Source organism: Durio zibethinus, chromosome 4 (genome assembly GCF_047325235.1).
Source record: "Durio zibethinus cultivar Kanyao isolate XHJ-2024 chromosome 4, ASM4732523v1, whole genome shotgun sequence".
NCBI lineage: Eukaryota > Viridiplantae > Streptophyta > Magnoliopsida > Malvales > Malvaceae > Durio > Durio zibethinus.
In genome coordinates this window covers 15,409,589-15,421,976 of record NC_143165.1, presented here as the reverse complement: position 1 = coordinate 15,421,976, position 12,388 = coordinate 15,409,589, and the positions used below count along the sequence as shown (strand labels likewise).

The 12,388-nt window shown below is 32.5% G+C and overlaps 1 protein-coding gene across 1 annotated transcript; it reads right to left on the bottom strand.

Moving 5' to 3' along the window:
* Positions 1–8,346: 8,346 nt before the first annotated feature.
* Positions 8,347–11,554, bottom strand: LOC149519249 (amino acid transporter AVT1H-like). The gene is made up of 3 exons (XM_089758860.1): positions 10,802–11,554; positions 9,833–10,440; positions 8,347–9,149 (listed from the first exon to the last, which is right to left on the bottom strand). Exons 1-3 carry the CDS (start codon positions 11,055–11,057, stop codon positions 8,610–8,612), a joined length of 1,404 nt encoding a protein of 467 aa, XP_089614986.1. The 5' UTR covers positions 11,058–11,554; the 3' UTR covers positions 8,347–8,609.
* Between the last annotated feature and the right edge of the window lie 834 nt (positions 11,555–12,388).

Sequence of the window (12,388 nt, the reverse complement as noted above, 5' to 3'; positions counted from 1 at the left end):
CATATCCAAGGATTTAAATAACGGTCGCGGTCACGTTTTCGGTCGCGTAGTATTTGTCGCATTTTCAGATATAACAGAGATAATTGCGATAACTGCGGTCATCACGGTTGTGAAATTTTTTTTTTTTGCACAATTTATTATAAAATGTAATAATTATAATTATAAAAACTCTTATTCAATGATTTTAAAAATAGTTTATGACACTCTATGTTTTTTATTTTCTAAAAAAATTATTCACAATTTTATTTAAATTATAAAAAGCATTCATATTTGGTTTATCCATAAAAATTTTTTTGGCCAAGTTCATATTCAATATTAATTCTAGACAAATCAAATATTAACAAAACATAATATGTTAAATACCAAGCATTTAATTTAATAAAATTACAAACTTAAAAATATAATAAATTCAAATTCCATCAACTACAATTATTGATACATATTTCAAATTTACCACATGGTAGAATGACGAGGAGGATCAGATTCTCTATCTTCACTTTCAGAGCCAAGTTGACTCCATCTCCATCCCTGAGACCTTTGTTCTTGATACATTTGAGGTGGAGGATATATTTGAGGATGATACATTTGTGGTGGAGGGTACATTTGTGGTAACTGATACATTTGAGGTGGAGGATATATTTAAGGAGGTGGAGGATACATTTGAGGTGGATAATAACCATATGGAGGTGGATAACCAAGAGGAGGTTGAAAATTATGTTGTTCTGGTGGATAGTAATGTCTTTGAGTACTAGCAGATGATTCACTATACTCAAAGTTACTAGAATTTGGTCTCTCACCTGAAGATGAAGAACCTCTAGAAATTTCATAGTGGTGCTTCTTTACTTTTCCTTTTGATCGAGCTGTACGTGCACTTTGACCTTCACTAGATTTAGCAAATGGATTTCCTCCGTATTCTGCCATATTAATAAAAAGTCCACCAGTAGCAGCAAGCCCAAATTCTCCTCCAAGTGGGCTGTAAGGTCGATTTACATCCATATTATCACCAAAATTCGCACCATCACCATCACCATCTCCATCACCATCATCATCTGGACTTAAACCACCACCATCATCACTCTAACTTGGTGTTGGACTTGAACTTAAATGAGACACATTCCTTTCTTGAGATTAACGTGATCGTTCAACATTCATTTCGTTATCAAAATTATCTGCAGGCAACCAATCAGAGTTTTGACCATCTAATAAAGGATTTTCTTTCTCTTGTAGCCATTGTGTTAGTGGATCATCATCTTCAAAAATATGGTCAAGGCTAATAGGATTAAAACTATTATTTATTTCATCAATGCTCATTCTTTTCTGATGTCTCATCTTCAACCTCATGTTATAATAGGTATATACAAGTTTCTGAAGTCTTTCAAACTTCAATCTGTTTCTTGCTTTGGTGTGAATATAGCTAAATGTGCTCTAATTATGTTCACAATTTGATGCAGATGTTGTTTGACTAAGCACTTTGATTACTAGTTTTTGTAATTCAGGAACACAAGTGTCATATATCATCCACCACTCAGCTGTATAAAATTATTTAAATTAAATTTCAATGGGCTATACAATTAAATAATATAAATAAATTATAATTATTTAACTTGCTATTTACCTGGATTCATTTGCTTCCAAGCTCTTTGTGCTTGTGGACTACCAAATGTTTCATGCTTGTCTCGAAATAATAACAACTACATCGATTGAAAATACAATAATAAATGAATAAATAAAAAATAATTTAATTTTTAATACATAAAACAAATGTTAAAGTTATAAAATAGTATTAAATACTAACCTGATTAATCATTCTGATTTGAGTATCTATCGAAGGTTTTAATCTTTCAATAACTGCTTTTATACCTTCTAATGTTTCCTTAAATACATTTGTAGAATGTTCCACTCTAAATTGAAATTGTGGATTTAGATAGTAACCTAAACATAATTTATAACAATATTATATTAAAGTAATAAAAAAATAAATATATAAGCAATTTAAGTATAAAAAATAAACATATTTTTTAAATACCATCTATATTCTTGGTTTACTCACCAGCTGAATGCAAGTCAGAGTGCATGAAACTCCATCTATTGTCAATAATCTTTTCATATTCAGCATAATAACGACAAGTTTGTTGAATTGCTTGTTTAGCTCTATCCACAGCCTCGTAAATAAAGCCTATTGTTGGTTTTTCATCACCATCCACAAGGCGCAACACTTTTACCAAAGGCTCATAAACTTTTATTATATCACCTGCCTTTTTCCAAAAATCTTTTCCCAAAATGATTTTTTTTGACTTCATAAACAGGTCCTGATTTTTGTTGTCCCCATTTTGAATCTTTAAATTCCTATATATTCATCAATAAATTTTTAGAGTAATATATTTTAAATTAATATTTTAAAACAATAATATCATAAAAAGATGCTAGATTTAAATAATTGTACTAATTATTAAGTACCAACCTTTGAATTGAACATCTCTCTCAAACTTTGCTTTTGCCTCATTATTTCTTCTAATTGTATGAAATGAGTGGCAAATCGGGTAAGAGCAGGACGAAGTATTTGCTTCCCTTGTGTATATTTCTTCATCAAATTAACAGTCCAAATGTGATTGTATATAAAACAAGTCACTTTCTTTGCATCATCCAAAACCTTTGCCACATTTTTTTCCTCCCAATATCTTCAAGGCATAAGTCCAAACAATGAGCTGAACATGCTGTCCAATACAAATGTTTTCTCTTCTCCATTAGTCTTTTTCCTGCGGCCTTAAGTGTTGCCTCGTTATCAGTGACTATTTGAATAATTTATTTTTCTCTAATTTCTTCCATAACTTCAACTAATAATTTGTAGTAAAAGTTTGTATCTCTACTATGAACACTTGAAACATCTACAGATTTCCAAAAAATAGTCTCTTTACTACAATAAACAAGAAAATTAATGATATGCATTTGATTCAAACTATTAGTCCAACCATCAGACATCAAAGTGACACCCAATTCATTCCAATAAGCTTTTAATCCATTAACCCATTCATGAACTTGTTGATACTTAGACTCTAAATACACATCTGAGACCTCATAAGGTGTTGGAAGTCTTACATGTTGGCCAACTTCTGCTGCCACAGAAATCAAATTATGCAACCATGGGGAATTTGTTAATTGAAAAGGAAGTCGATCATATATCAAAAATTTTGATACTGATTCACCCATTTTTCTTCTTAATGTCTTTAGAAATGAATCACTTGCTTTTGGTTGTCTTGAACTTTTACTTCTAACCAATTCAGGAACAGCTCCCCTTAATGAAAATTCAGACTCATTTAGAGTTGATTTCCTTGTTCTTTCTTCAAAATATTCAGCAACTGAACCATGAGAGCTTCGTCGTTCTTCATATATGTTACTCCAACCACTAGTTCTTTGTCTGAATTCTTGTCTTCTGTGCCAATCATGTTGTGATTGGATACTATCTCGCACGGCTTGTCTAGTAGCAATGTCTTCATCAATAAATCCTTCATAATCATCTTCCCCTCTTAACTGTGATAAAAATTCATTTTTTCTTCTTTTGTTGTCAGCTTTTTTTTATTTGCTTTCTTGAAGGAGTTTCATCATACTTTCTCTATTATACCTATTAATAATATAGTTAAAAAAAAAAAGAAAAAATTAGTTGCACATGCTTATGTAATTTTATAATTTTTATTAAGAAATTAACAATAATATTTTCAAAGAAATTAAAAAAACATAACATACCAGTAACGTTGGGGCATGGTGCAACATTGCCAGTTTTATGAGCAATGTGTTCTTTGAAACGTGTTATTCCTCCTTTTACAACTTTACCACAAAGTTTACATGAAACATTTCCTCTTGTATTTGGCACAGGTGTTCCAAAATGCCAATCTATATCATCACTTGGCGCACCCTTTACTCCTTTACTCGAGAACTCTTCACGTGGTGGCATACTTACTATTTTGTATAAAAACAAAATAAACTTATATTTAGAAATATTAATATTACTTATTACATCATTAAAAATTGATTTTACGCTAAATTTTTTAATTTTTAGTTTTTAATCTTAAGAATATTATTAAATAGCTTAATCTTTTTGATGCACTAATTGATATTAATTTTTTTATCACAAATAACTTCAAATAATTATATAATAAATACAATCTTCAATAATTACACAAAATAATAAGAATTAATCTAATATCAAAAGAATTGACAACAATATAAATATCAAAACAATAAAAAAAATTATTAAATTTCATATACAAAATTATAAATTAATATCTAGCACAATCAAAATATAATATTTAATTTTAATTAATTTTTGTCTAACTTATATAAAAAATTTATCAATAATTTTCATCTACAATCTCTATGTATATCATATTAAATTATTAATCTCTTATTTTTTTTAATTATAAATCTTCAATCCCTCTAATTAGATTTTATCTTAAAAAATTTTCAAAAATTAAAAGTTTTCAAACTTATATTTTAATAAAATTTTCAAACCTATATTTTTTATTTTTTAGTTTTTAATCTTAATAACAGTAATAGATCATAAAATGCTAAATTTGTTAAGTAACTTAATTTTTTTGATACACTAATTGATATAAAAAAATTTTTTATCACAAACAACATTTAATAATTATATAATAAACACAATCTTCAATAATTACACAAAAATAACAAGAATTAATATAATATCAAAAGAATTGACAATAATATAAATATCAAAACAACAAAAAAATTAAAATTCATATACAAAATTATAAATTAATATATAACACAATCAAAATATAATATTTAATTTTAATTATTTTTCATCTAACTTATACAAAAAAATTTATCAAAATTTTTCATTTAAAATATCTATATATTATATTAATTATAAATTTTCAAAACCACTAATTAAATTTTATCTAAAAAATTTTCAAAAATTAATTATAAAATTAAATAAAAAAAATTCAATCCCACCCTCCAAACACCCTACCACATCCAATCCCTCCCCACCCCCATCAATCCCTCTCCACCTTCCCCCAACATCCCACCACACCCAATCCATCCCTACCTTCCCCCTAACGCCCCACCACACCCAATCCTCCCCACCCCATCCAATCTTTTCACGTGCTTAATATATCAGATTTGTTTAATTCATTCTAGCAAACCGAGACCCTTCTAGAAACGCACCCTTTCTCTATTCATCTTCTTCTTCGTCTTGTATCTTACATTTTCTGGCTTTCCAAAAAATTTTTTTTTTATTTTTTTTTTATCTCTCATTTTCTTTCACATCCTTTTATCACTATCACTTGCTGACTTGCCTAGTATCTACAGATATCTCGTTCATTTTTCAAACTCTCACAAGACACAACAGATCATTTTACAAAAATTTTACAAAAAAAAAAGGTAATTTAACTTTCTTTTCTTACCTTGTTTGATCTTGAATGTTGATTGAAAACTTGAGGTTGATTTGAATTTGAATGTCAAAATGCCGTTTGAATGGTTGAAACTTCAAATTTGAAACCTGAAATTTGAAACTTGAAATAATTGATCTGTTTTCTAACTCGTTTTAAAATTTCTTTTGATGATAAAAATCTGAGATTGTGACTTGTGAGCTTTATTTTTTGATTTGGCTTTTATTTTTACTTTTGCAGGTTTGTTGTTTTATTTTACAGGTTTGTTGTTTTATTTTACAAGCTTAAATTTTTTTTTTTTTTGCTAGAACTATTAGATCCGTGAGTAGAAAAACGGAATAGCGACAATAACGATCTGTTAGTGCCACTATTGCCCGTTACACCGTTATTTTGCGGCCGTTACTCTCCGTTTTTGTTGTGAATGAATTTCTCTACCATTTCTTATCTATTAACGGTGGCGGAAGGCAGTGCTACCGCAATTTTACGGCCGCTATTCCGCTATCAGAGCGTTATTTGAATCCCTGGTCATATCTACTGAATTAGGCTGAACTAAGAGGTGAAATTCATGGGGTCGCAGTGACAATAATGGCGCCGAGGGTATCACTTCTGTTATTTGCAGATGATTGTCTGCTTTTCCTCAGAGCCAGTATTGCAGAATGTCAAGCAGTGCTAAATCTTCTGAAGATTTACGAGAATGCTTCAGGGCAAATGGTCAATATCACAAAATCTATTGTTCTTTTTAGCTCAAATACAAATGCTACATTAAGGGAAGAAATCATAGCAAGGCTGGCGGTCACAAAAGATTTTATCCAGGATTGTTATCTTGGGCTGCCAGTTATGATAGGGAGATCGAAAAGAATGACATTCCAAAGGTTGAACGAAAAAGTGTGGAAGAAAATACAAGGTTGGAAAGGGAGACTCCTTTCTCATGCAAGAAAAGCAATTTTAATTAAACAGTGGCTCAGGCGGTGCCCACGTACTGCATGAGCTGTTTCTTCCTTAACAAAAATTTTCTACATGATATTAATATGATGATGGCCCGGTTTTGGTGGAATAATGGAGATGAGAGGAAAAGAGTACATTGGAAAGACTGGGACTCTCTATGCCTAGCAAAACTGGATGGTGATCTTGGGTTCGGAGATCTTAAAGCGTTTAATTTGGCTCTGTTGACTAGACAAGAATGGCGTTTTCTGCAAAATGAATCCCTATTATGCTACAGGATCTTAAGAGCCAGGTACTTTCATAACACTTCCTTTTCACACGTGGAAGCGGCCACAACCCTTCCTATGCATGGGTGGCTTGTTAGCTTGAAGGCAAGTCCTAATGCAGGGATTAATGTGGTGGGTAGGAGATGGAATGAGCATAGATGCATGGGAGGACAAATGGATCAACAAACCGCCTCTATTCAAACATGTAGGTTTCCCTAATCAAGATGGCCAAAACCTTAAAGTAGCTTCGTTGATGGAGGTCAACAAGAGACGGTGGGATGAGGACTTGCTTCAATAGCTGTTTTCAGAAGAGGATGTAAACTTGATACTCCAAATTCTCTTAAGTCGTTGTACCATTCCAGACAAGTTAATAAGGACTGGTGCAAATAGTGGAGACTTTTCAGTGAGATCTGCCTACCATTTGGCTAGATCACTGCTGGGGAAACAAGTGGGGGATAGAAGTAACCGATCCCAGATATGGGAGATGGTGTGGAAAGCCAAAGTCTTGCCTAAGGTCAAATTCTTTATGTGGAGATTGATTTGGGACATAGTTCCAGTGAAAATGGTTCTTGAGAAATCCAGTGGATGAAGCATGTTGTGGTTGTGGAGAATCTGGAGAAACAATCCAACATCTGTGCTTCGAGTGTGAGTTTAACCGTAAGCTATGGGAAGGTTTATGTAGTTGGTTCTCTTATTGGGTGGAATCGGGAGTAATGTCATCAGACTTTTGGTTAAGTTTCGTAACCAAGACTAAACATGAGGGGGCCTTTGAACTGTGTTTGTATATCTTATAGCTGCTGTGGTTAAATAGGAATCGTTGTTTGTATGAGGTTAGTTGTGGGTCAACCAAAGAACTAAGGTACAGGGCAGAACGCATGGATCGGGAGGGGAGACTGGCACCAGGACCGAGAAGCAACAGGGGCAGCGGTAGCTCGGTAGTGAATTGGGTACTACCAAAGGATAAGGCTGTAAAAATTAATGTGGATGCTTTTAAAACCCAAACTGGAATTGCAAGGCTGGGTATGGTGACCCGGGATAGCAGAGGTGTTGTGAAGCTGGGTGCAGCAACATGCACTTCAAACAACCAAAGTCTGATCCACATTGAGATGCATAAAGTCCTGTTCGGCGTTGGTATAGTTAGGGAGAGAGGGTTTGAAGTAGATGTAGAAACAGATGCGGCACAGTTGATCCAAGAGATTCTTAAGGGAAAAGAGTCAAACTAAGATGGCTTATGCATAACTTTAGAGTTCTTGAGAATAGCTGCACAATTTAGACTTCGTTCTTTACTCATACCAAAAGAGCTACTAACAATTTAGCTTACAATATTGCTAGACTTGGTTGTTCAAAGGGTCAGGTTTTGGTGTGGCAACACCTACCAGACTCCATACTCAATGTTGATGCTATTTTTAAGTAATGAAGATTAACTATGATAAAATAAAATTATATCAAAAGTTATAAAATTTTACTTATATTATATCAAAATCAAAATTAAATTATTATTATTTATCTTTATTATATATTATATAACATAAAAAAATTATTTATTAAAATAAATTTTTAGAGATAAAAATTATACAGTACATCACACAGTACCAAAAACTAATATATATATATATATATATATATATATTGTTTCGTTTTGTTTTAAAAACTCAGTTCAACCATAACCACAAAGATTTGCATGAACTAGAATTTCTTAAAGCTAAAAACAAAACTACCCTTTTGAAGAATATACGAAAGAGGCGGTGTATTATGAATTTCAATATAGAAGAAGAGTTTAACAACTCATCTCTTCAACTGCCAGATGTTAACACTATCATGTTTGATAAATAGTAGTAAAAGATAAGAAATTCATGGTGCAAAATGAAACCGCAGTCTTCTTCAGAGTCCAATTTACTTTCCGGTATTTAACTAATCTGTCACAAGGACTCAATTATTTTCCATACTAAGCAGACAAGAGGAAATGGCATTCCGACCAGAATGACTTGCCCTGTCAAGTTGAGTGATCTCTCACGAGGCTTTTTATTAGTAACTTTGCTGATGAAATGGTTCCAAGTACCCCAAGAAGTGAACCAAAAGCAATGAGGGAAAGGTTAAGAATGAGGAGGCTTTTTGATATCTGAGGCCAAGAAAGCTTGATGTAGAAGGCACAGGGTAAAATCATGCTAATGCAGACGCTTACGAGGGAGCCAGTGATGCTAACCACGTGCTCGAAATATGGAACAGAAAGAGCAAGAACTAGTATCACTAGAAGAAGAATGGAGCCTACACAGCCTCTTATGATCAATTTCATCCGTGAACTCAGAGAATCTGGTAAGTTACGCTCTAGATGAGAAGCAATAGGTATAAACCCAAGCGCATATTTAGTGATGGGAGTTAACACAGTTGCCCACAATGCAATTTTTGTGACAAAATAGTGTTGGGGCAAGCTGAGGGTGATCTGAGGGTTGACTTGTGGACCAAACAACTTGGCACCCAGGAATGCTAGAGCAGTGTAAAGTGAAGTGACTGATGCAAAGCTGACAATAGATGCCTGGAAGCAAGTGCAGAAAAAGTTGGTCAGTTACAATATTCATTCTAGCTGCAGATACGCAATTGCTTCGAATATGAAAAATAATTTAATTCTTAGGTTCTACTTCAAGTTTAAGTTTGGAATCAAGGAATACCGAAACGTAGGCAGATTCTATGCTAATGAAACAAACTGACAAAATGGAAAACGACACGGAGCAGATACCATTTGATGAAGTACAAGTGCTACAACAGCATCAATGAAAAAAAAAACAGAAGGAGAAAACACAGGAGATTAAGATGGAAAAGGAAACAGATGAGTTAATTAGGAAGAATAGAATTTTTTTTTTTTTTTAAACAAAGGAAGTCACTGTCAAGGGATAGGAAAAATGATTGCAGACGTCAGGATTTAAAATCCAATAAATGCTATCTCTTAAGGGTGATTACATTAATCAACTAGGATAAGTACCGAGTGAAAGAATAGATATTTTAATATTAAATATCATAGAAACTTTTTTTAGAAGTGTAAAAATCTATAGGATATGATATATGATTCTCCCAAAAGAAAAGTTAATTTTTAAATAGAACAGACAAAATTTTGCTTAAAAAAGCACCTGACATTCTTTGACTTGGGTGATGAAAAAATAGGCAATAAGAGTTCATGTGTTAAAAAATAACAGAAGAAAAATAATCTTAATAGCTATCTACCTTAGTGAACTTGGATGGATCTTTCATGGCTTTGTATAAGTTGGGGAAAACAACATGGCCAGAATAAATGAAGATATAAAGTCCAGATATGGCAGGAAAATTTTTCACATGTAGCACCGGTATGCTGTGGTTAGCTTTAACACCTCCAAAAATAGCAGTGCACACCACTGATGTGAAGATAATAAGTGACATGAGGACACCACCCCATGAAAGGAAAGATATGGAAGAAAGATCTCTCAACCATAGACTTGGAAGCGCTATCAAAACAGCAATCACAGTTATCAGCTGAGATGTAGACAGCTTAACCCCTGGCAGCTTAAGTCGGTTCCCGGAGAAAACTGCGTTCAGATTGTCATGGAGTGAAATGGTGTAAGACACAAGGGCCATGAAAATTTCCAGGTAGACGAAGGTTGCTGCTAAAACTCTTCCTTTTCTTCCTAATGCATTCTCTCCAATATCAAAATAGCTTTCGGATCTTGGATTCTTCTTAAGACATTCTCCAAGCAGATGAGAGCAATAAGCGCATATAACCCCAATTCCTACAAGCAGGAAAACAGAAGCCCATCCTCCATTTTCTAGAGCATATGGAGTTGATAACTGGCCAAGACCTGTTTTACATGTGAACTAAAAAATGTTATTGGGTGCTGTAATCTAAGGCATATATAATTTAAAAAAAAAAAAAAAAACCTTCAAAGTATGTTTATAATATGGTTTAGACATTTGTAACTAAAAAAGTTGATTTTGTGGAGTTACAGATTTTTTGTTAAACGAATAGATGGCAAAAAATAAATCCTCTACTTATGGCTTTTTTCACTTACCATATTTAAGGATATACTTTTTCTATATAAATATCTTCATCAGGAAAGCAAGTTGTGTAAATGAATGCAAAGAACCTTTGGAGGCATCATTTCCTACATCTTTCTGCGTTGGATTGAAGAAGCAAACATGCAGGGAAATAGACAAACTTACCTATGAGCATTGCACTCATATTTACGACCGCATGAAGGAAAGAATGATCAGCCCCATCTTTTCCATTTACCTGCATTCTCTGGACATGACCACAATTACACACTTGATTATTTTCCTGTATACAAACATCACACTTCACCTGTCTCAAAGCCAAATTTGCACCATGGACTGTCTCAATTGTTACTTGGTGATGAGACAGACAATTTGATTCAGGGCATGGCAATTTTGCCATTGATTTCTGCAGCTTTCCCATCATATTTGGTTCCTACTTCCACAGAGTCTGGTGCAACAAAATCAAAACAGAACCACCAGTCCTCGAGGAGATACTTGATTAAGCTTTACCAAAGAAGCCAAAGAGTGGCTCTATTTATAGCTAAAGGGAATTTGACATACATTGCACTCACAACAATTTGAGTCAGAATCTGACTGTAAGAAAAATGAGTGTATATATGTATATGACAGAAGGAATCACACGTAATACTATAACTATTATGTGCATGAGATCAAGTGGACGAATCCACAAGTAGATACTATTTGCCGTAGCAATGAAGCTGGGCATGCGAATTGAAAGTCGCTTTCATTCATATATATACCAATGGCATGGAAAGTACTACCATCCTAGTTGCAAGGTCCAAATTCATAATATTAACTTTGAAAAGGTTAAATACAATACTAGCTTGTAATACCATTGTATTCATCTCCAATGACGGGGCAACAAGATTCAGATTTAATGGGTACAACAATTGTCACTCTAGTGACAACGTCCAAATTCATAAATTTATCTCATAAAAGCTAAAAACAATTCTAACTTGTAATATCATTGTATTCATCCCTAATGGCAAAGTTTAAACTATATATATTTAGATTCAGTAACAATTTCATTTCATTTCAATTCACATATCAATTTCCAAAACCATGATAAAGTGCATTTCTCAAAATTATTTTTAGTTCGTACATTATTCTTCAAGTATCATTTCAAGACAGATTCAGAATATAATAAATCATCAATTCATAGCTTTCAAATCAATTTTATAGTTATAAAATATAAAATAATTCATACGAAAACAAAATTTCATATAAAAATAAACAAAATCATATTTGACTTATTTTAACATTATATACTTATACATTTATAAAACAATCAAAGATTCAATAAGCCACTTACTTGATTTGCCATAGTATATAATCACACGTTGATTTCTTGATGCACTACAAGAATTTAGAAACCCAATATTTACAACTATGTTTAGTAACCAATCACATAATAATTAATTAATTAATGATTATGTTAGCTTTCAATCTATCCTCAGTCATGATTATTTGATAGATGTAATGGCTATTATGAAAAAGAGTTTAAACTTCCAAAGACTAATAAGAAATCTATTATATAAAAACTAAATGCTAAACACCAAAAACTTAAATTTTCTACATGGCTATAATTTATTGAAATTATAGCCTACATGTTGTAGATACTAAAATTTTAGCATCTAAGGAAAATTAATTTCACACAATAAAATATATACTACTCGGGATGGATATCACACTTACACTTTAAAGACGTTTGATTCACAAAATCTTTGATTACCA

Coding starts and splice junctions, on each gene's coding strand:
- LOC149519249 (XM_089758860.1), bottom strand. CDS start 11,057: ATGATGGGAAAGCTGCAGAAATCAATGGCAAAATTGCCATGCCCTGAA. Junction 10,441..10,801: donor TATGAGTGCAATGCTCATAG/GTAAGTTTGTCT, acceptor CATGTAAAACAG/GTCTTGGCCAGTTATCAACT. Junction 9,150..9,832: donor ATCCATCCAAGTTCACTAAG/GTAGATAGCTAT, acceptor ACTTGCTTCCAG/GCATCTATTGTCAGCTTTGC.